Source organism: Nematolebias whitei, chromosome 4 (genome assembly GCF_014905685.2).
Source record: "Nematolebias whitei isolate Nwh7 chromosome 4, NemWhi1, whole genome shotgun sequence".
NCBI lineage: Eukaryota > Metazoa > Chordata > Actinopteri > Cyprinodontiformes > Rivulidae > Nematolebias > Nematolebias whitei.
In genome coordinates this window covers 7039654-7062878 of record NC_056501.1, presented here as the reverse complement: position 1 = coordinate 7062878, position 23225 = coordinate 7039654, and the positions used below count along the sequence as shown (strand labels likewise).

At 40.1% G+C, this 23225-nt stretch overlaps 1 protein-coding gene across 1 annotated transcript in view; it reads right to left on the bottom strand.

Moving 5' to 3' along the window:
- The window catches only part of ppargc1b (peroxisome proliferator-activated receptor gamma, coactivator 1 beta), a 119015-nt gene that overhangs the window by 21178 nt on the left and 74612 nt on the right, over positions 1-23225 (bottom strand). Inside the window, exons 2-3 of the mRNA XM_037675167.1 lie at positions 15909-16091; positions 8789-8989 (exon numbers count right to left, since the gene is read on the bottom strand). Of these exons, the coding sequence (XP_037531095.1) occupies positions 8789-8989; positions 15909-16091 (384 nt within the window). The remainder of the gene's footprint in view (positions 1-8788; positions 8990-15908; positions 16092-23225) is intronic.

Sequence of the window (23225 nt, the reverse complement as noted above, 5' to 3'; positions counted from 1 at the left end):
TATCGTGCATCCCTATTTTCGAGTATATACTACTACAGATGAACAGGTCCAAACTTATGTACAGTAATGTATTACTTTATTCAGTCCTACATCAGCACGCAGTAACACTGGATGTAAGCAGAGAATACTATCTGGGTCAGTTGACTGAACGGGACAAATGCGTGCATCTGAAATGGGGCCACGGTGGCCCTTTGTGGGAGAACCATCTTGGCTCAGAGCGTGTGAGGCTGCTGCTCTCAGAGCTCCATTGAGGAAAGCAAAGAGGAGGCTGGAGGTTTGAGTCAGTGTGAAACACTGCAAACCTCTCAGCAGCACCAGGGCCCCTCAAACAGCCGGCAACACTCTCCTTTTTCACTCTGCTCCACTCTGGACGCCTTCCAGAACCGCACCAGGCTCGTCAATAGAGGCCTTGTTCTGCGGCGGGACACACACAGAAAGGCTGAAAGTGGGGCTGGTAAGTGCAGGTGAATTACAAACTACACAGGAAAACAAACTCGTTGTTGGGAATGTGGGTTAACGAACCAAAATGTGAGATCAGCCGGTGTTCAAATGGAATCAAACTCTGACAGAAAAAAATGCACTTTATTTTAAACCCAAGAAACTTTGGGTCCAGAGTTTAAACGCCTATGGTCAGAGCTACAGCAGCAGCTCCGACTGGTGTTCCAACAGTGGTTGGAGCTGCAGACGTCTGCACACAGCTGCCATCCAGCGCTTCTGGGCCGGTGGTTCGAGCCCCAGAGGGCACCCGTCCACCACCTCCCGGCTGATGTCCACTGGGCTGATATTTAGAGCACAGCGGACTGCCGCAGAGGCCAGCCGGGTAAGGAAGTAATTTTCTCCACGCCAGTTTAATTCCTAAAGGTGAAAAAGAGGGTGCACCTGGTCCAGGTGAGCAGGTATCATCACACGTGTAAATAAAGGTGAAATCACAGCACGGACCGGTCGTTTAACGCGTTACTGAAGGTTTTGTCAGTAGACGATGTCTTGTATTAAAATCACAGCGTTGTTAAAGTTTAAACACGGTAAGCTGCTTTTCTGTTAGTTTCATCTTTCTGTAATTAATTAAATTAAATTTCTGACAAGAAAGTGAATATTACTATTGCAAACTACAACTCCTACACAATTTCAAAGTAAAACTGAGTAAAAGTCTTAATGTGTGAATTGGATTACCACCTTTTGGCTTTATAAATACAGTAGTTCCTCGCTAATTCGCCAAAGGTCCGATGGTCCATCCGGAGCTCACCGGCACTTTTCTCATCTCTTTCAGCCGGCACACATGGACCTCCGGTTGGGATAAGTATGTTGTTAAAAATAGTAGGTTTAAGAGTTTAGAGCATTGATTGTGGACTGCTGCAGGGTAGGTCTGCAGAAACGGAACAGAGTCGGACCAGAACCGAGAGTTGCTCCTGTTCTGCAGAACTGGTGGGTAAAATTTAGTAGCTACATATCCAGTACTGTATGTATGTTGTTAAAATGATACATCAAAGTACACCTTCTGCTTTACCATCTGACTTCAGAACAGTTTCTGTTCTCAAGGTTAAAGTTATGTGTGAACAGTCTCTTCTTATATAATGATTAGTGACTAGAATCTCAAATCTTGTCTTTTAGATGCCTGCAAGTGCAACTTAATGATCCGTTGCCGCATTTTCAGTATTTGTTTTTATGATCTGTCCTGCGGTGAGAACAAATTTAACCAATAATTCATAACACAGGTAACAGGCTTGAGGAAATCTAAATTAAAGAGCACAGAAATGATTCGCGCAGAGGGGATAAATACAATATTTGAATGTGTTTGCTTTTTTTTTTTTTAAAGCTGCAGAGCTCCCACTGGGTTTGTTAATGAACTGCTGTGATGTCATCAGGAGGAGCACCCAAAGGCACAAAATGTACAAGTTTTGTCATTTTATTTGAGTAAATAGTGCTCCCCTTAATTATTTTCCTTTCCATCTTCTTTGTGTATATGAGATGCATGCATGCGATCAACAAATGACGTGATCTGATAGTTTCTGTAACGGTCTTCTTGTTTTAAAGATATATACATTTATCTGCATTAATAAGAACTCTTGTTTTTTTTGTTTGTGGACAAAAATTTACCAAGAATCGACTTCAGCACTGAAAAAAAATTAATCTGGATCTATTTTTTTTTTCTCAGTTTTACTCAGCTCTGATGGAGCTCTGCTTCTGTTTTATTCAGTTCATTTATTTTTAGTTTCGTCCAGTCATGACATTTTGTTGGTTGTACGAAAGCAGCAAATATGAACGCATTACAGCCCTGTGGAGAGCTTTGAACGGCACTCTCTATTAACATTATTTAAAATTTTAAATTTAGCCTTCATTTATGAGTGGGATGGTTTTGATTTGTAATGTTTTACTTTTTATTTTCATTCATCCGTTTTTCAAATACATTGCAAAATGGATGGTTGCTCTTCAAGATATTTTCTACCAATATAACAGTAATCTGAAAGCATTTTCAGAAGGATGTTAAGTGGTTAATGTTTATGACCTGTGAATAAAGTGGGGATATCTTTAATCTGAATAAGCTGAGATTTAAAAGCTGCTGATCTGAGAGCAGACAGGTGCAGCTCAGCTGTGAGGTCACCTGCACTCCCAGAGCTCACCAGCAGAGGGCAGCACCACATCCAGGCCTGAACACATGAGTGGCAGAAGTCATGTGACAAGAAACCACTCAACTGATGGAAGCACGCACTCACACACATCTGGCAGCTTCAGGAGTAAAGAGCCTAACGTTATTACACCAGACTTTTCTGTGCGAGTGGACGTGAATGTCAGGTTGCTATTTTTTGCCGCTGATAGTGCACGCAGTGGAAACAGAGTCAGGATTCAGGATGATATGATTTATATTTAGTTCAGTGAAGTCTTCTGCTTTCTGTCAAAGCTGCTGGACGTCACTGCTGGATTTACATCAGTGGCTCTTCAGACACTGCAGACTCGGGCCAACCACAAAGAATCACCAGAAATCTTACAAATAGCAATATTAAAATAAGGTTTAAAGAGGATAAAGGACTCAAGTTATCCTGACATGTACAGTAAATAAAATATGTTCTTGTCACAACCTTGACTGCACCAAACAAGCGCCCGTGGGAAACAATTTCCCGAGTGGAGCAGAGGTAGAATCTCTGAGGAGTTTGGAGGTTTTGCAGAAAGAAGCTGCGTGCATGTGAGTGTGCATGTGAGTGTTTAGTCAGCTGCCAAAGATATGATGCAACAAAATGATTGCGCTACAGCACTTCTCTGGAAAATCATCATTCCAGCTTCACTTTTAATACCAATTAAGCGTAATGTTTAGGATTAAGTGCAGAATAATTTGGGGATTGGGGTTAAATAAAACAACAGATGCAGCAGTAAGATGCAAAAAGTGAAAAGTAGTTATAAAGTGGAGAATTGTGAAACTATTTTAAAATAAATTTCAGAGCCTGTTTGTCTGTGAATGACGTTAGTGTTGGACGTTTGAGCTTTTCTTGGTATAAAATACATTTTCTCAAGCACTGAATAAAAAAATACGCACAAGGTTTCGGCTGAGATGAGTGTTTGTATCAAAATTCAAGTATACAAAGTGAAAACATGTAATCAGGCTTGTTTGAGCACAGAAACTTAAATATCTTAATGACCTACTGCCTTCATTTGAGCCTTATCGTGCATGGCGTGAGAAAAAAAACTTAAAAACAGAGTTATACCTCCATAACGAGACACGAGCTGAATGATATCTGAGAAGCCTTAAGATCAACCAGGCCAGTTGTTTGGGGCTAAAACAAAATCTTCAGACGTCTGCCCCACAATCAGTTCTGCCCTCGTGTGTCCTGGATGCTGGAGCTTTTTCCACACATTAAATCACAAAACAATGCTTATCCCTAAGAGACTTTTTTGGTTTCAACTAGATTAGATATTGTTCCAGGGTATGCTCAACAAACCAAAATACTTAAACCCTGTTTGCACGAGAACAACCTCTGGAAACTTTAGTGGTTTTTCAATGTTTATGAGGGGTATTGAGGAAAAAAAGAGCAGGTTTACACGAAAACGCTGTTGTTTTCATGTCAATCGGGTTGCCAGATAAGAAATTATAAACTATAGTACTGTCACTGTAAAAAGATAGTATTTTGACCTAAACTGTCGATTGTGCTGAGTAAAGATATTCTAAGATGAGGTGTGTGTTGTGTTTGTTAAACATGTGTACAGAAGAGGGGGTAAATAAGACATTTTTTTTATTTATCTGGCAACCCTGATGCTCAGCTGCATTCATTGTGCATGCAACATCTGCGTGACAGTTACAGTATGTCCAAACTGGTGAATACACCGTCTCTTTAAGCCCTGGAGTGAGCAGCACAAAAACACTCTGCTCTCTGCCGTTTATTATAACTGTTGTTAGAGCAGAAAAAACTTTGGACTGCACCTGTCTGTAACGTGCACGTGCCACTTTGCACTTAAAGAGGATTTCACACCTCAGTGGGGGCTTCCCCCGAAAATCTCCACTCCCGAGACATGGATTCAGAAAACTTCGTTTTCAGAGAACGAGGCTGTTGTCGTGTAAACGAACGGCCGAACGTTTCACGGCGTGTAAACGAGGCCTTCGAATAGCGTCCTAATCTTTTGATCACTTCCCCGTTTGTGTTTAGGCAGATCCAGCTTGAAAAGTGTACTTTAAGAACCCATCTATGTGCACTACTTAGTGGAGCATGTCTACATTAACCATGCAACATTATAAAAAATAAGAACATGCTAAGCTTTACTAAAGATTCTCTAATCTGTAAAAAAAAACATACAGTTTAGTTTCAGTTACCAACCTTGAGGCAATACAAACAATAAAAAATAGGGAATTGTTGTTCAGGTTTCTAAGGCACTAACTGTTCGCAAAGAGTTTTAAACTTACAGTCCACATGAAACAAAGTGGGCGTGGCCAAAAAAGGCCAAAAACATGCATGTTAGGCTTTCAGGCCCAGGCCTCAATGATCTCAATGGGATTTGCCTGGTTAAATAAAGGTTAAATAAATAAAAAAAAGTAAAAATAAATATGTAAAAATACTTTGGAAAGTTATTTAAAATTTTCAGTTTTTCTTGTTAAAAGCTGTAAACGAGGCGAGCAAACGCAGCAGAAGTCTTTTGTTTTTAAAAACATTGAGAGTTTTGTGGACAGTCGGGTTGAGTTAATTTGCCCCCCAAAAAATTTGATGCATTTGCTGCGACGTACAAAAGTCTGACAGGACTAATTTTTACTATCCTAATGGACAACACCACAATGCATTCAAATCTCTTCACATAGACCAAAAAATAAAATGACAACGAAAAAATAATCTATTTTTAACCAGTCTGTCTCGATGATAAACAACTACAAGATTCGTTATGTGTTTGTAAAAATACAGCTACCTTTTTCCAACTTTGGTTGCTCCCATTAAATGTTGCAAAACCATTCATCTTATAATTTATCGTTAATAAATAAATCTTTACAGTTTATTAGCTCTGCTTAATGTTTAAATTCAAATGGCAGAGCAGAGGAGTTTAGAGAATAGTTACAGTTTAGGTATTCAGCCTCCCAGCTTGACTCATGACTGCCCAACAATGACATCTTTGTAGGCTGCCTCAAAATCAGAGAGCACCAGAGAACCTTGTGAGCAGAACTTTATACTAAGAAATCTGAGTCAAACTAGACAAATGTCATTTCCTGTGAAAATGCAGCGTGAATGCTTATCGCTGAATGGTTTTTGCTGAAAGCTGCTGAAGAAGCTGAAACCAGCTGAAAAGGTTTCATCTCGAAACTGTTAATACGAGTGGAATTTGAACAGCTGACATTTGATGAAAGCAGGAAAAGAAGAGCAGAAAGCAGCAGAAAAGTGTAAAAGATAAAAGCTGAAATGAGCAGAAGAAACTGAAATAGGCAGAGAGGCTGATTAGACTACCAAAAAATGGACATTAGCAGAAAAAGTTTAGTAGAGTTTAGTAAAATTTGTAAATAAGAAGCTGAAATTAGCAGAAAGAAGCTGAGAAAATCTAAACCAGAACTACAGCTGAAGTGAGCAGTAAAAGGTTGTAAACAGCTCGAAGGGTTTGAAGGATGTGAAGAGCTTCATTCAGTTTCAATGAAAATTCATCCATCCATTACCTTTTTACCCATTTCTTCCATTTTGGGTCATGGGGGTCGCCGGTGCCCATGTCCAGCTATCACTGTGCGAGGGGCGGGGTACACCTTGGACAGGTCGCAAGTCCATCACAGGGACACATAGAGACAAACGAGACAAACAACCATTCACTCTCTCACTCACACCTAGGGACAATTTAGAGTTACCAATCAGCGTAACATGCATGTTTTTGGTCTGTGGGAGGAAACCGGAGAAAACCCACGCATGCACGGAGAGAACATGCAAACTCCACCCAGAAAGGCCCCCGGACCGGGATTTGAACCAGGGACCTGCGCGCTGAGAGGCAGCAGCTCTACCAGTTGCGCCACCGTGCTGCCTTCAATGAAAATAATCTGGCCAAAAAAGCTAACTACAGGAGCACAGCAATACTTTGAATTTCGACTTTCGTGGGTTTTCAATGCAAGATTGTACACATTGTTTCCCGGAGGCCTGGCCCACTCAGTGATCACAGAGGGGCCCCCTCCTTTCTATTTCTGAGGATGTCTGTCACAACAGAGCAGAGAAACACAACAGGCAGGTGTGCATCCTGTGACAGACAGCCTCAGAAAGAGAAAGGAGGAGGCGGGGGTGGGGGGGGGGGTCTGTTTTTCCCCATCACTGCTGTGGGAGCTTCATTGAGGCGGATACAAGAGTAAGCAGTACGGATTGTTCATTTTATAAATAATCAAGCGCAACCCAAACAAAGCCTTAACCTGAACCAAGCTGACCCAAACCCAGTGCTCCTTATGGCCAGTCCACCCCTGGGATTGGCTCAACCATAGCAACAGCCTGTCTGCTCTCTTTCGCTGTGCTATTTCAGAGCGTTTATATCATGATTCTGCTCCCTCATGTCACGTTTCTGCCTCTGTCATTCTGCCACGCCCACTCTGCATCACAGCTCAATCAGCATTCATGCCCTGCACCTGTCCCTGCTCTATTTAACAGCTCCATTCACTCAAGCCCCCTGCCAGATTATCAAACCTTTTGTGGTAGTAGATATCCAACGTTATGTCCGTAGCCTGGTTTACCTGCTTGGTGTTGACCTCATGCCTGCTCTTTGGACTCCCCATTTTGCCTGCTCCCTGTCTGTTCTGGATTTGCTCTTCTGACCTTGGTATCAACCCAATCCTGCCCTAACGACCCCGCCTCACGACTAACTTGGATCTGGATCTCTGACCTCCTGTGTCTAACCCCCGCTTGTGACTCTGGACCCCCCCTCTTGGATTTCTCCCCTAACAACGCTCTGTTCGGCTCTGCCTCACTCTTCACCCAGTGACACTGACGTCTTCACATCCCACTCACTCGGGTGGTCCCTCCCCCGCCTGATGGTGAAGGGTAGTGGTTGTCTTCCTCAAACCGATTTTATGTGGTACATGGCGTTCAAAAATCTGTCAAAACAAACTTGTTACGCTTGATGCGCCTTATTGTCTGAAAAATATGGTAAGTATTCACCCAATTAAAGGAAGTGGAGCATATTCAACCTGACAAGTGCAATAAGGCAGTAATCATACGCTGTTTATTGTAGTGAAAGTGCTTCCTGCATAAATCAGGCCTCAAAGTCGGGTGCAGGCTGCCATTCTTCTGAAGAGAACACGAGGGGAAATGAGGCACAACGTTCCCTGTGAAGGGATACAACAATTTGTTGTTGTATGATGAGATGAAGGCAGACGACACAGGGGGCTCAGGTGCAGGCTGCAGCTGATAACGGAGAAAAGAAAACACGGTTTGTTCCCCTGTTTGGTCATGGAACGACAGAGGGACCCAGAGTGAGGCATCAGTGTGAGAAGAAAGGCGAACAGCTTAAAAACAAGCTAAATCACATGTGACAGGATTACTGTACTTATGATGACTTGTAGTTGATCTTTTCCCAGACCTTGACATGTAAACCAAAGTGTCTGATTTAAAACAAAGACTCAGGAGTAGGTCTGAGCATCATTCCAAGTCACGAATGCACTGAACTTATCCTTCACTTAGTCCTGATTATCTCTCCCAAACACATTCAGCTCCAGCAGCTTTCTTCAAATCACATCATCAAAGCACCAACACATTTTAAAACATCTGAATACACTCTTTACCTGCTGATTTTGTGATTTTTGCATCACCATGTTAAAAACAAGAGCTTTAAGTTGCGATCAAAGAGAAAACATTGGTTAAAATGTACGCGTCTATGTGCAGTATACGTTCACATTTTCTTGAAACATGGGCCCAAACACAGCAGCGCACTCGCAGCGCAGGACTGGATCAAAGAGTTACTTTGTGCCTCAGCGCACAAGTCTGCCTTTAACTCCAGGAGTTCCAGGCAGACTTTGAGCCTTGCTGGCTGACTCGGAGAACATCGAGGTTGGGAAACGCCACACAGATTAGAATACTGGTGAGAAAAAAAGTGATAGACGGGAAAGAAAAAAGCACGTTGTGGCATGGCTGGGAAGGAATAAATGGTTAGAAGCATGAATTAATAAGTCCACAAGAAGCTTTGCCCTCTGAACTGCAGGGGACGTTTGATGTTCAGACCAATATACAAGAATCATGCGGGTGGTGATCGTGGTCTCAAACATCTGTGCTTCAGGAAGTAGCTCTACTTTGTTTTGTGATCCTAATATCATCCTTAAAATAAATTAAAACTGCACATGTACAAACAATATATATTTAAGTGTTCTTACTAAAGAGAGGTCCTCTGTTTCAGCCCCCAGGGACTGGCTGAAATCTTCGACCCTTAGAGGAAGACTCTCCTCATCGTCCTCTTCTTGACTGGGTTCCTCCCCCAGAGCGGGGAAAACGGAGAGTCTTCCCACCTCGGCATCCACGATGCCATCAAAACTGTCTGTCAGCGCGGCCAGCAGGGCCGCATTCTCCTCTTCTATCTGGTGGGAATCAGAAACCGTAAAAAAGGGTAAATAAATACAATAAAATAAAAAAATATTAAACACAGCAGCTCACATATTTGAGTTTGGATTAAGAACAGGTATAAAAATAATAATAACAATTATTATTATTAACATTATGCATCTGATCACATCTGAACGTTTATTTGGAAATGGTTTAATTGGAGGTGTTGCGATAAACTGGTCACATGCCCGGGGGGAGCCCACGTCTCACACGATGACAGCTGGAGATCGATACCAGCACCTTACACTCTGAACATCACGCGGGTATTTTAAACATAATATATGCACGGGCTTATATTAAGAGCAGTGCCATGATGCTCAGAGCTTTGATCTGATGTGATCACGTACGATCGATAGTTTGGCAGTTAAGTCAAAAAGCTGTTTTATTATTTGATTATACGACAGATGACTGGTGCCATTATTATAACTGGTTTAAGGTTAGATGGACAGCGATTTCTGAATATTCATATTCAGTTAAATATTCAGTTTAAGCAGTTTATTCAGTTTACCCCATATTCAGTTGGGGGGGGGGGGGGGGGCAGCTTAAGTAGGGAGGCCCAGACTTCCCTCTCCCCAGCCACTTGGGCCAGCTCTTCCGGGTGAATCCCGAGGTGTCCCCAGGTCAGCTGAGAAACATAGTCCCTCCAGCGTGTCCTGGGTCGTCCTCTGGGTCTCCTCCCAGTGGGACGTGTCAGGAACACCTCACCAGGGAGGTGTCCAGGAGGTATCCTAACCAAAGATGAGGGAAGGAACGTAGATCGACCAGTAAGTTGAGAGCTTCGCCTTTTGACTCGGCTCTCTCTTCATCACGACAGACCAGTACAGCTTGCGCTTCACTGCAGACACCGCACCTATCTGTCTATCGATCTCTCGCTCCATTTTTCCATCATTCGTGAACAAGACCCTGAGATAATTAAACTCCTCCACTTGAGGCAGGACCTCCTCCCTGATCCAGAGAAGGCACTCTACCCTTTTCCGGCTCAAGACCATGGCCTTGGATTTAGAGGAACTGGTCCCGGTCACTTCAGATTCTGCTGCGAACCGCTCCAGTGAAAGATGTAGATCACGACCTGATGAAGCCAGGAGGACCACATCATCTGCAAAAAGCAGAGAAGCGATCCTAAGGCCACCAAAATGAGTCCCCTCAACACCTCGGCTGCACCTAGAAATTTTGTCCATAAAAGTTATGAACAGAATCGGTGACAAAGGGCAACCTTGGCGGAGTCCAACTCTCACCGGGAACAAGCCTGACTCGAGCTAACGATACATTAAAAAAATAAAGTGCTAATTTCCACCATGTTACTCAGCTCACGCTCAAAACGTCTCTAGCACTTTGAAAGTTGTGTTTAAATACTGCATGACCTTTACATAAACTTGTTGCTTTTTTTTCTCATCCAATAAACTTGATTGTGTTGCTGCAGAATGTGGAACAGACAAAACTCAATATTGACGTTTCTCCTATTCTTTATCCCTTTTTTCTGTAAATTCTGATTCTGTCAATTAAACAATTCCAGCACTTTGTTGATAACCCCCCTGCTATGATGAGTTTTCCTTCATAAAATGAGTTTTACTCTTTTAAGTACATCTATTTGTAAAATTAAAAAGGCTTTTAAACTTTCATCTTTAAATGTGAGGAAGTTCGTCCTACAAAAGCTATTCACTCTGTGGGAAACATTTTGGTCATGACTCATGAAGACGGATGGAAAAGAGCCTCCTCTGGATAATTTATACACCTTGAATACATCTGGACTCAAATCAAGACATCTTTAGACAAAAATATTAGTTTTAAAGTTCCCTATCTAGCCAAATACCCGTCTGCTCTATCATCATCTATTCAATCAAACTGTCTTTTTTCTTTAATTTTCCCAGTTGTTTACACAGATCAAGACATCAGCCTGACCTTTGACTTTTATCTTTAGAAACACAAAGTTGTGTAGAAACAGTTCTTGTTAAAAATTGATCAGAGGTCTTCATTCATCAGAACTGACGTGATTTATTGTGACTTTACACAGTTTTAACACTGTGAATGTTGAAGCTTTCACACTATTGTGATCCATTTTTGTTCCGTACGGTTTAAAACGTGATTCTCGTCCCGCAGTTTCCAAGCTATTTCAACAAATCATAATCAAAATGTTCAGCTCTTTCAAGACAATCCTGCTATGACTTATGGTATTGGTGCAACTTTAGCTTTTTGAAAGATTTAGCCTTTTCAGCCACTTTTTTTTTATTATAGAAAATGAATTTGAGTTCATTTTACATCCTTCAAATCTTTAGATCTGTTTCAAACCTTTTACTGCTCCTTTCACATTTTGTTCTGGTTCAGATTATTTCAGCTTCCTTGTGCAAATGTAAACATTTCTTCAGCTACTTTCAGCTGTTTGTGCTCCTTTCAGATTTAGCTCGTTATTCTCTTTACAGCTTATTTCTACAAGTGTCATCTTTTTCTATTATTTCAGCTACTATATGTTGTACTATATTCAGGTCTCTCTTATGAATGAGTCCCCGAGGCTAAATGGGATTAACCTGTGTAAATAAAGGTTGAATATGTATACCTGTTTTATGCTAATTTAATTATCAACTAATTCCACATTTTTTGCACGCATTTCATTTTTTTTTAGCTAATTCAGCAAAAAAATGTGCTCTCTCTACTTGTGGTAATGTAAACTTCTTTTTAAGCTACGTTTCTGTTTATTTATTTATTTTTGCTAATTCCCGCAGTTTTCAGATAATTTCCACTTTGTGGTGCTCATTTCTGCTTCTTTCAGCAAACGTGATTGTTCTGCTTTTTCCTGCTAATTTAAGCTTGTTCTACCTTTTCAGCTACCTTTTTTTATTTATTTTTATTTAGCATTTTTAGCTAATTTCAGCTGTTTTCAGATAAATTCAAGTTTTTCAGCAATTTCCGCTACTCAGCCTGATTAACTTCTTTCTGCAAATTTAAGACAGTTAGGCTCTTTTCAGCCTTTTTCTGCTATTTCAGCTACTTTTTCTCTGTTTTTTCCCTTTCTAAATTTAGCCTTTTTCAGTTAATTCTTTTTTTTTTTAGCTCATTGCAGCTCCTTCCACGTCTTTCTGGTAGCTTAAGTTTCTTTCTGCCTTTTCAGTTATTTTTCTGCTATTTTTGCTAATGTCAGCTTTTTTAATCTAAATTCATAAATTATGTGCTAATTTCTGCTTATTTGAACATACGTCAGCAAATATGTGTTCATTCTGCTTTCTTCTGCTAATTTAGGATTATTCTTCCATTTCAGCATGTTTTAGTTAATTTCAGCTGTTTTTCAGCAAGTCTTCAGAAATAAGTGTTCACGCTGCATTTTCGCAGGAAATGCAATTTTTCTAGTTTGCTTTGCTTTTTCTGCAGTTTTGCAAGTATTTTTCTTTCCTAATTTTGATATTTTTTTTTAAACCCCATGCTGTTTACCACTGAGGATTCTCCAAGTGGCTGCAAGCAGAGTCTGGTGGAGAATTGATAGCACGGCTGGCCTGCAGGAAGCCACAACGTTTCATTCATCTGTCTCTCCCTTTTATCATCCAGCCTCATCTGTCCCGCTCTGCCGAAGCATTTATCATAAAATGTATTCTCTGTCTCGGTCTTGCCGCCTCTCTTCCTGGTTGTTCAAGTGTTTGAAATCATTCAAAGTAAGTCAAAGACAGGTTGCAACAAGGCAGCACGAGTTTAGGAGCAAACAGGTTTAATGAAGCGATTACACGTCATTAAAAGTTGATTTAGTTGGATTTTTTTTGTTTTGTTTACCGGTACTTGTTGCTTTTTAAACAAGTACATCACCATCAACAATTTAATTATTTCTCATGCAAGGCTTTAAAATGAATTTTCTAACAGAGACACTTTACTTACTAACAATATGCTTGTGGATTCAAAAGACCATCCTGAATATGTCATATTAAAAACACAGCCTGGAGGTAGAAAAACTGTGTATTTCAATGTATATGTATAAACAAACATCATGACCCAACATTACTGCTGATTTTAAAATAATAAAGCAGTAATCTTTAGATTAACCTTTCTAATGTGACCACTGTTCTCTTTACAGTCTCAAAGCTTAAATTAAGTCCTCCCACACAAATGAAATCAATAATGTCCAACCTGGGATTAAATTCTGATGTTACTGTAAATAACTCTGCATTGATGGGCAGCAGAGACACAAAGAAGCAGCAGAAGTAGCTTCATCTGCTCCTCTATCACTCTATTTATTACCGGTGTGTGTAATCAGATGGTGTCTGACTGTCTGCACTGCTCTGTTGGTCTGATCAATAAATATTGGCTCAAATTTATTACAAGACAGGAATTAAGGTGAATTGTAGGTGCAGAGGTAAACACAACTAAATAAAACGTATTACATAAAGTCACTGTAGGTGGTGCAAAAATAAAATAAAAATAAAACAATCAGAAAAAATATATAAAACAGAAGATGTGAAACCTTTGGAGTGAGGAATAATGAACACCGGGAAAGTGAAAACCAAAAATCATCTTTAACAGATCTAAAAACAACAAAGCCCATGCTCAATAATCCAGGTATACAATCCAACATTTTTCAGTCAGGTCATCGGGACAGTTTCTTTTTTTTTTTTTTTATGCTGAAACGTTCCAAAGATCTAAAAACAGTTTGAGTAAAAAGGTGCAGAAAGGAGAAATATGATGAAAAAAATACAATTTTAAAGTGAAAACTAGCAATTAAAAGATAAAGCAGTACGGGGATGAGGGATTTGAAAAGTGAATGTTTGTGGTTTTCGAGATTAATTTTTTGAGTTTTTCTGGTCACGAATTAAACAGAGAACGAACGTAAACCTTAAATGTTTTTGGTGCAAGACATTCAAAAGATTAGGAGTTACACAATGTAGAAGACCAAAGTTTTAGGTTGTTTTTTTTTTTGCTTGACCCAGGCAGCACAGGGTGAAGAATCCTGGAAGGAGCAATTTTATCCACGATTAGACAATGGGAGAGCCACGGGGTGGCCAAAGGTGGCCATGGCCATCATAGATTAAACTACGGCCACCCCAGTCATTTGAGGAAACTATACTTTTAAGCAATACAAAAACTAGAAAGCTTAGTTTATTAAATGATTGGGGTAGTTTGTTTACATACATACATTGGTAGCCATCTTGGATTTTGACTTGGCAACCTAATTTTAATAGTGGCCTTTCTTAGATCTATAGGTAGCCATACACCAATATGGAAGTCAAGTTGTCGCTTACGTTTCAAGTTATTGGGGCCAGGATGGTGTAGAGGTAGGGCAGCCAACTTGAGACCAGAAAGTCGCAGATTCAACTCCCCATCCCCGCCATGCCCACATGTCGTGGTGTCACTGAGCAAGATACCTAATCCCTAATTGCTCCCCGGGCGCTTACATAGCTGCCCACTGCTCCACCTGTGTGTATCTCACGTGTGATAGGTTAAATGCAGAGAATAAATTTCATCATTGTATGTTTCCATGCAATGATGACAACACATAGCACTTATCATGCTCACAACATGCATGGATGGACAGACAGAAGGACAGACAGAGGGTATTTCCAATTCCCTCTTTGCTCCGTGATGGGGAACAAAAACGAGAAAGGAGAGTAAAGTTTAAAATTATTTTGCCAAATACAGTGAGAGAATGATCAGGAAAAAATATCAGCAATAAAACGGAGTTAACTGTAAGAGTTATCCTGTTATCTGGCTGAGACCTCTGGTCTTTATCTCTGTTACCGGTTTAAAATCCCAGAAATGGTCTGAAAGCAAACACCTGAGGTAATCTTGGAACAGACAACCATGTCATCTGGTTTAGGTTTGTGTCAGCAGCACAGAGGAATTTATTCTGACTTCTAGTAGAGATCAAATTAAAGCTAAAGACAAAGGGACTCACAGACACGGAGTGCACACAAACAGTGAGTCGTTACTTTAACCTGCATTCCCATCATGCTTTGCCTGTCTTCATTTAACCGTTACTCCGTGGTGCATCATAGCGTCAAAGCAATTTCCACCAGCAGAGCAGCATTACATGGCTGATGATCAAGACCTTAATGCTATTTAATCTCTCAGTTGTCCTTTTATTCTCAGCATGAACTCAATTATTTTTTTCATGATGGAAACACAAGACCTCTCTGGGTCAGTGGTTTAGTATTGGCTTTCAGATGTAAAGAAAAAGAAAAAAAAAAGAAACAAGACTGGTATTCCCTGAATTCACCCAGGAAGGAGGGCGGAAACTGAAGCCTAAGGGCTGTCACTGTGAAGCACTGGGCCAGTCTAAACTGATGGACTGCTTCTATCATCGTGTTACACACAGCGTAACTGGGAATTAGGTTCTTGGCGGTGCTCTCTGAGACATGCCGCATGTCTAAACTTCAGCACAAGGATCGGGTAAATGGTTGAGGTCTTGCTCATGTCAACAAACAGCAAGATTTGGCTGCTGTACAAAGTGTGTCTAAGGTTGTGACCAAGTGAAACGACATAAAACGATATGTTTAGTCCATCAACTTGAAAAAATATATATTTACCTGCATAGATACCTGCAAGATATTTACCTGCACTAACAAATGTATACATTTTCCAACAAATAATGCAAAAAACAATGTAGATTTCTAAATGTTAGCTACTCCAGTGGTTTCCAACCCTGGTCCTTGAGGAGCACCATCCTGCATTGTTTAGCTGTTTCTCTGGAGTACACGCAGCACGGAGAGAACATGCAAACTCCACCCAGAAAGATTCCGGGCTGGGATTTGATCTGGCAACCTTCTTGCTGAGAAGCAACAGCTGTCCCAACTGAGCCACCGTGCTGCCCCACTAAAATAAATGCATAAGTAAAAATATAGACAAAAATAAACATGCTGCCGATTGTTTCCCATACGGTCTTCCAAGGGTTAAATGAACTTTGTTTTGGTGTTAAAGCCTCACCTCGAAGAGTTCATCTGCCGTGTCGTAGCGGATCGAGGCCGGCGACACATCTGCCGGCTGATCGGTGCACCACTGCAGCTCGTTGAGGCAGTTGACACTGTCGAAGTCGCTGGTATCCAACTGGGAGAGGTCGATGTCTGGGAAATCAGTGTCCAAGCGGTCCGAACACACCTCCTCCCCATACTGAAGATGAAAACAGAAAGGGGAAAGTTTGTGTTGAGTAAGCACCATACTTGAAGCACAGTTCCTTGTCATTTAGGTCTTTTAAGATATCACAAGTGTCCCAAAAACGTCAGACACTTTGTAAAATGTGAGCCCAGAAATAAAACTAAAGCTGCTGATAATAGATCTCTGGTGAGTTGTGAAGAAATATGAACTCTTTATTATCTTAACCTCCCTTAATGACGTAGCAAGGAAAATTATATTCTCTCTGTAACCATCACTCTTTGAAATGCTACCAAACATGGGAAACAGCTCTCCTTCTGAAACTGATGCAGTTGGTGTTTTCTGTGAAGTTCATCACTCAGAGCTGCAGTGCCATTGTCAGAACTAAAGGTTTAGTTAGTTTCCCCTGAGCTACCCTCTCTGAAATATGCATGTAGTCGAAGCACTGGGAGGCACTTTGGATAAAAGCCTCCATGATGTGGCGTTCACTGTATATTATTACACTGCTCATTGTCGGAGTCAGAAGGCGCTCTCATCAACAGCCCTTCATCTCTTAACAGCCACTCATTAGAGATATAATGAGATTTCCACGTTAGAGGTGGTTCAACACTGAAACCAGTGGAGGGATCTGTCCTGTCACCCTGAATTACCATTCAGAAATTGTGTCACAAATGCCAGGAGTTACTGCTGAGGTGCTTCCCGGCCTTTTATTTCGCAAATCTCCCAGTGGCTCAGAGCAAAGTGACCCAAGGGGTCTTCAGGTGATTGCTTCTCTTTTGTTGGCTGAGGGGATGTTTATCAGTGCAATAAGCTGCACTGTTCAAGCAGGTTCTTTGTTAGCCACAGTGGTGTATTACTGATATATCCTTTTTGTTTCTGTTCCTTTGAATAGGTAAAATCTCTCCGGGTAATTTGAACTTATTACAGTGCTTTGCTTCAAACCCCCAAACCCTCAGAAAATGCCCGTTCAGAAATTCAAGTCCTCCGTAGGCGCAATAATGTCTTGGATAACATGTAATCCATGAATGTTACAAGGAGCTTGGAAACCCTATATTAAGGCCAGAAGATTTCTTAAACAGTGGTGTCCATTCTTGGAGGGTCCACTGTCCACCATGTTTTAGGCGTTTCTCTGCTTTAACATATCTGATTTGAGCAGATAGGGGATTGATAAGCTTCTGGAAAACTCGAGAACATGCTGAAGAGGTAATTGAACCATTGAGCAGGGCAGAGAAATGACAAAAACATGCAGGACAGTGGCACTTAAGGAGCAGGGTTCAGCGCCACTGCTTTTCAAGAACCCTTAACAACCAGCAGAAAACACAAATGGTAAATGGACTGTACTTATATAGCGCCTTTCCATCTTATTTCAAGATACTCAAAGCGCTTTACACTACAATTTGCGTCCTCATTTACCCATTCATACAGCACTCTACTAGATCTCTACAAAACTAATTGAACAAATTATTCTAATGAAACTAATCAATGCTTTTAGATCACATTCATGCACTGATGGGACACAGATCAGAGGCTATGAGGGGTTCAGTGTCTTGCCCAGGGACACTTCGGCATGTGACAGCTGGTGGATTTGAACCCCTAACTCTCGCATTGGAGGACGACTGCTCTAACCACTCAGCCACAGCCACACCTGTTAAAAAAAGTTCAGTTAAAAAAAAAGTTCAGTTCAAGAACTTATAAAACTTTTAAAAAAATTTTAAAAAGACTGATTGCTCATTAAAACCTTTCAAGTCTGCTCAAAATTGCTTTGTTAGAACTTCTAGAGCTCACTCATGGACTGCAAAACCTGCCAAACCCTTTCAAATGCACTAAAGAGTCCCCTAAAACTCCTACATGCACAACTGGCACATTTAAAACATCTGGTAACCTGCTAAAAAGCTTCCCAAACCCCTTCAGGTCTGTACATTTTTTTCTTAAAGTGTGCATAAAAAACACTACCCATTTCTTCAAAACAACCCTTCATGATATCGGCAACTCCCTCACAAGGTTATTACACGTTGTTACACGATGCAACATATGTGAGTGTTTAACTCTTTTAAAGCCCTTTTTCATAAGCATCCACTTTATAAAACTTGTAAAACCTAAAAGTATTATTTTATAAATGCAAGAGTTAACTTTAACCTCTCTAGGTTCATGAAGACTGACAACTTAAGTTGTGATAGAAAAATTAAGAAAACCCATATACTGTAAATATCCCCTGTACGTGTTCAGAAATCACTTAAGACTTTAGGAAACGTTCACTCAGGAACAAATGGAAACCTCTAGTGAACTTTTAAAAGCACACTTATTAACTTTTAAACCTGCAGCATATTAAATAGAGTCTATGTTGTCTGCCATTAATACACGTGGCTCCAGACTGAAGCTTTTTGTTGTCATTGTGAGAAAAGCAGAAAAGACGGGCAGGAAGTGAGCATACGTGACTCGCTGCGAGGGAACCAACTGTTGTCTCCGGGGGGCAGGAAAAAGACAAAGGAGGAGGTATTTACTGAAGGAGTCAATAAAAGAAGAGAGTGGAGAGAACGATTACCAGTAGAATGCGGCTCAACTGGTTTTTATTTTGTTGTCGTGCATGACGCAGCAGAAATCTGTGCGTGCGTCTGAGAGGATGCAGATATCAACAGAAGTTTTATGGCACGTTTGAGGAGGAAACGCGCTCGGCTTCCAGTCCATCAAACGCCCATGCATCAACGTTTATCTTTTCTTCTCTTCTCACTGAGGAAGCAGACAAGGTTTACCAGTTCAACTGATTTTCTAACGGAAACAAACACACGGTTTTCACTCACAAGGCAACCGTTCTGCTTTGGTTCAGTCTCGTTTCAGTTTCAAAGTTAATTGTGTGAATGTTTTTAAGCAATCCAACTATCGTGATCCATTTTTCTTCCGTACATTTTTCAGCGTGTTTCTCGTCCTGCAGTTTTCAAGCAATTTCAACAAATCATAAATCAAAACGTTCAGCTCTTTCAGGACAATCTTGCTATGACTTTTGGTATTGGTACAACTTTAGCTTTTTCAAATATTTTAGCCTTTTTGTCTTTTTTTTTTTCTCATATAAAATGAAATGAGCTCATTTTACATCCTTCAAATCTTTAGATCTGTTTACAGTAGTTCCTCGCTATTTTGCGGTTCGTTTATCGCAGACTCATTCTATCGCGGTTTTTCAAAATAAGATTGGACATAACACCCAGCTGACTGATTGATGGATGAGCCACACGATCAGCATGGAATTTTTATTTAAAATATATACATTTTTTTATTATTTAGCATGTGCTGCACATTTGTGCAGCCCAGAGCTGCAGAAAAAGCTTCCTCCTTCAACTTTATGCAGCCCATACTGCAGGATAAACTTCCTGCTGCAGCTGATCAGCTGTTCTCCGTGCAGGGCAGAAAAGTGGGTGTGGCCAAGAGCGCTCGCAGGCAAAGCACAGAGGACGAAGGGAGCTGAAATCATGACATTCTGTGCTCTTTGAGAGCGTTTAAAGTTTAGAAACATTATCTAGGACATAGCAAGAGTGTATATATATAAATAAACTACTACTTACCACTTGTACTAATATTCTTACTTTGAGGTTTTTCACTTATCGTGGATCTTCAGGGTACGAATCCCCGTGATAAACGAGGGACTACTGTACTTCCTTTTACTGCTCCTTTCACATTTTGTTCTGATTCAGCTTCATTCAGCTTCCTTGTGGAAAATTTAACTTTTTTCAGCTGCTTTCAGCTAATTTCAGCTGGTTTTGTTCCTTTCAGCTTATTTGTGCCAACTACAACGTTTTTGTGTTTCTTCTAACTTCTTTCTGCTAATTTCAGCTTGTTATGCGCCTTTCAGCTTATTTGTGCAAGTTTCAGCTTTTTCTATTTCAGCTAGTATATAACTGTTTGCATGCTAATTTAGGCCTTTTAAGCTAATTCCACATTCTTTGCTATCATTTCAACTTTTCTCAGCCTAATTCAGCAAAAATGTGCTCTCGCCACTTCCTTTTTGCAATTTCAGCTTATTTCTGCTTTTAAAGCTACTTTCAACTGTTTTTGTTTTTACTAATTTCATCCTTTTTTTTTTAGATAATTTCCACTTTTTGTGCTAATTTTTGCTTCTTTCAGCCTAAACGGGCAAACGTGTTCATTCTGCTTTCTTCTGCTAATTTAAATTTGTTCTACTTTTTCGGCTACCTATTTTTAAGCTAATTTCAACAGTTTTCAGATAAAATCGAGTTTTCTTGGTAATTTCTTCTACTTTTAGTTTAATTAACTTATTTCTGCTAATTTAAGCTTGTTCTATCTTGTCTTATCTTATACTCCTTTCAGCTTGTTTATAGCTAGTTTCAAGCTATTTAGGCTACTATTTAGCTGTTTTATGCAATTTTTAGCATTTCCAGCTAATTCCACATTTGTCATCTCATTTCAACTCTTTCCACTTCCTTCTCATGGGTTAAGCTTCTTTTTGCCTTTTCAGCTACTTTTTAGATGTTAGGATGATACATTTGGCTATTTTAGCTGATTTCCTAATGTTTGTGTTAATTTCTTCTTATTTAAACCTAATTCAGCAAATATGTGTGTTTCTACGTTCTTCTGCTAATTTAGGCTTGTTCTTCCAATTCAGCTATATTTCAGCATGTTTTGGCTAATTTCAGCTGTTTTTCAGCAAGTTCTTCAACAATAAGCATTCACACTGCATTTTCAGAGAAAATACAATTCATCTAGTTTTATTAGCATTTTGATGGCAATCAACTCATTATTTGTAAGTTTAATTTAGACATGCTGCAAAAATATATGTATAGTATAATTAAGGAACATGTTTACATATTAAATATAATGTCAGCATTGTTCAGAGAGGAGCAACCAATAAAAAGTGCATAGTGTTCAAATTAAATAGTGTAACTGCAGATGAACAGGAGAAGGTCTGCTGTATGTAAATCATTACCTGTTGCAGTGTGTAGGCTCGGAATAAGGGATTCAATTTGTCGTAAAAATGTATTCGGTTGTTGGTTTCGTCCACTGTAATGATTTAAACTGAACTGTTGCACTGAGGTTCAGTGGAATATTTGGAAACAAATGGACATAATTAGACGAGATTTATTTTGTAATATCGGCTTGAAGTGTCATTGTTTATAACTGCACAAACAGAAAACACTTGTCTTCGACAAAAAGCCTTCAGATGATTTTTTATTGTGCTTTATATTAAAAAAGCATTAAAAAAATCATTGCTTTCAACAAATAAAAAGAAATAAATGATGCAACGGCTGAAAAATGTGATTAGAGCTGCCTGCTTTCCCCTTTTTTCTTTTCAATCATGGGCTATCATAATAACACATTTTCAAAAAAAAAGCAATTACTTTCATTTGAATTGCCCATCCAGGACAACTAATCAGCAATCGGCACACATTCATGATGAAACATCATTAGGTTGTGGTAATTAATTGTGTTCTCTTCTAAAAAGCGGTGTATGATCATCAATTTTGTGCTTTTTCTCCCTCCCTCTGACTCACGTTGGTTGTTTTTCCCCCCTCAGTGTTTAAAATTGACTTCATGCTTTTTAGGGTGATTCTTACTTTTACAAATTGATTTAAGAAGGTACTTTGTTTATTACAACAAACAGCTCTTTAAGTATCCCTGATTATACTCTGCCATGGGGACCACTGATTCAGTTTTCTCTGCAATACTTTACAACTTCCTGTTTTGATTTTCCTGCAACTACAGAATGCACATCTACAATGAAAGCTTTCCTTGAACTAAACGACATCAAAGTATACTTTTATTGGTTAATTGTCATGCTGTCTTCATCATATCCGCTGCTTGTACACCACTTTGTTTCGTGTCCTCGAATGACTTCAAGTGCTGCCCTGCCCTGTGTCGCAGTGCGAGTGTTTATTTAGTCTGGGCTTATTTAGGTCAAGTAATGGCTAAAGCAAGCTGATACCGTTTATGGTTTAATAAATCAGAAGAGTGGGGAAGACCTGACCAAAGAGCCAAAGGAAGTGCTCGAGAACGAAGGAAGAACTTGAAGAAGCGATGGGAAGAGTAGAGGGGGGAAGAACGTGCAATATAAACACTTGAGGCTGAATAAAAACTTGGGTGCAGAAATGATGACAGAGAGGGAGAACGGGAAAGATGTAGGTCAGAGGAGAGAAAAGACGAGCGCCGAAGAGGAGGAGGAGAATGAATGGTGTAGCACAGAAGAGGTAAAAGAAAAACAGCAGATGAAAGATGAGAGTTTGCCCTCCATGAGACCCTCCCTCTGCTCCGTCTTCCTTTAGTTGCTGATGCAGGTGTGTTTCACCTTCTCTGTGTTTGTTGGTTAGCATGCAGCGCGCGCTCGGCTTTAATTCATTCTTAGAGCTGCGCAACTCGTTGTTTTCTTTCTTCCTAGAGTATCTCCTTCCGTCACTCATCCCTCCCTCCCTTTAGAAACATACGGTCTACCCTTAAATCACTCCAATGTGCATAATCTGTCCTTCGGTGTCCTTCTTTTTCCCCTTTCACATTTTATTCCTTTCTATTCCGCTTTCCTCAGTGCTGTAACTTTTTATACTTTCTTTTCTTAATTATTATTAGTAAAGCCATTCATTGTTCTTCCATGACCTTCCTTTAATTTCACCAATTTTCCCTCATCCCTCGGTTTCTGATCAGTCTCCTCGTAAACTCAGAGGAGTGGCTGATTGATTTATTTGTTTCCACTCAAGTCTCTCTCCCTCTTTCATCATCTCTCTTTCTTTACACTCCTCTGTCCATTACAACTGGTCAATCAATAAAAACATCCCCGAGCATTACACACACATACAAGTTTGTCTTTCTATCTTTACAGGGACTTTGCATTGACTTCCATTCATTCATGCACCCTTTATTTAGACAGGTAAATCCCATTGAGCCTCGAGGACTCATTTACAAGAGAGACCTGATTTCAACAAAGAATGATGACAACAATGAACAAATATAAAAAAGCATACAGATTTTTTATTTTTTTACAAATAAGATGGCAAAAAAGTAATAAAAACAGCTAAGTTAGACAGGATATGTTTCATTTTTCATTCATTTCTAAAGCCTTACCTTGACCCTAACCCTAAACCTAACCATTACCAGTGCATACCTAACCCTAAACCTAACCATTACCAGAACATACCTAACACTAAACCTAACCATTGC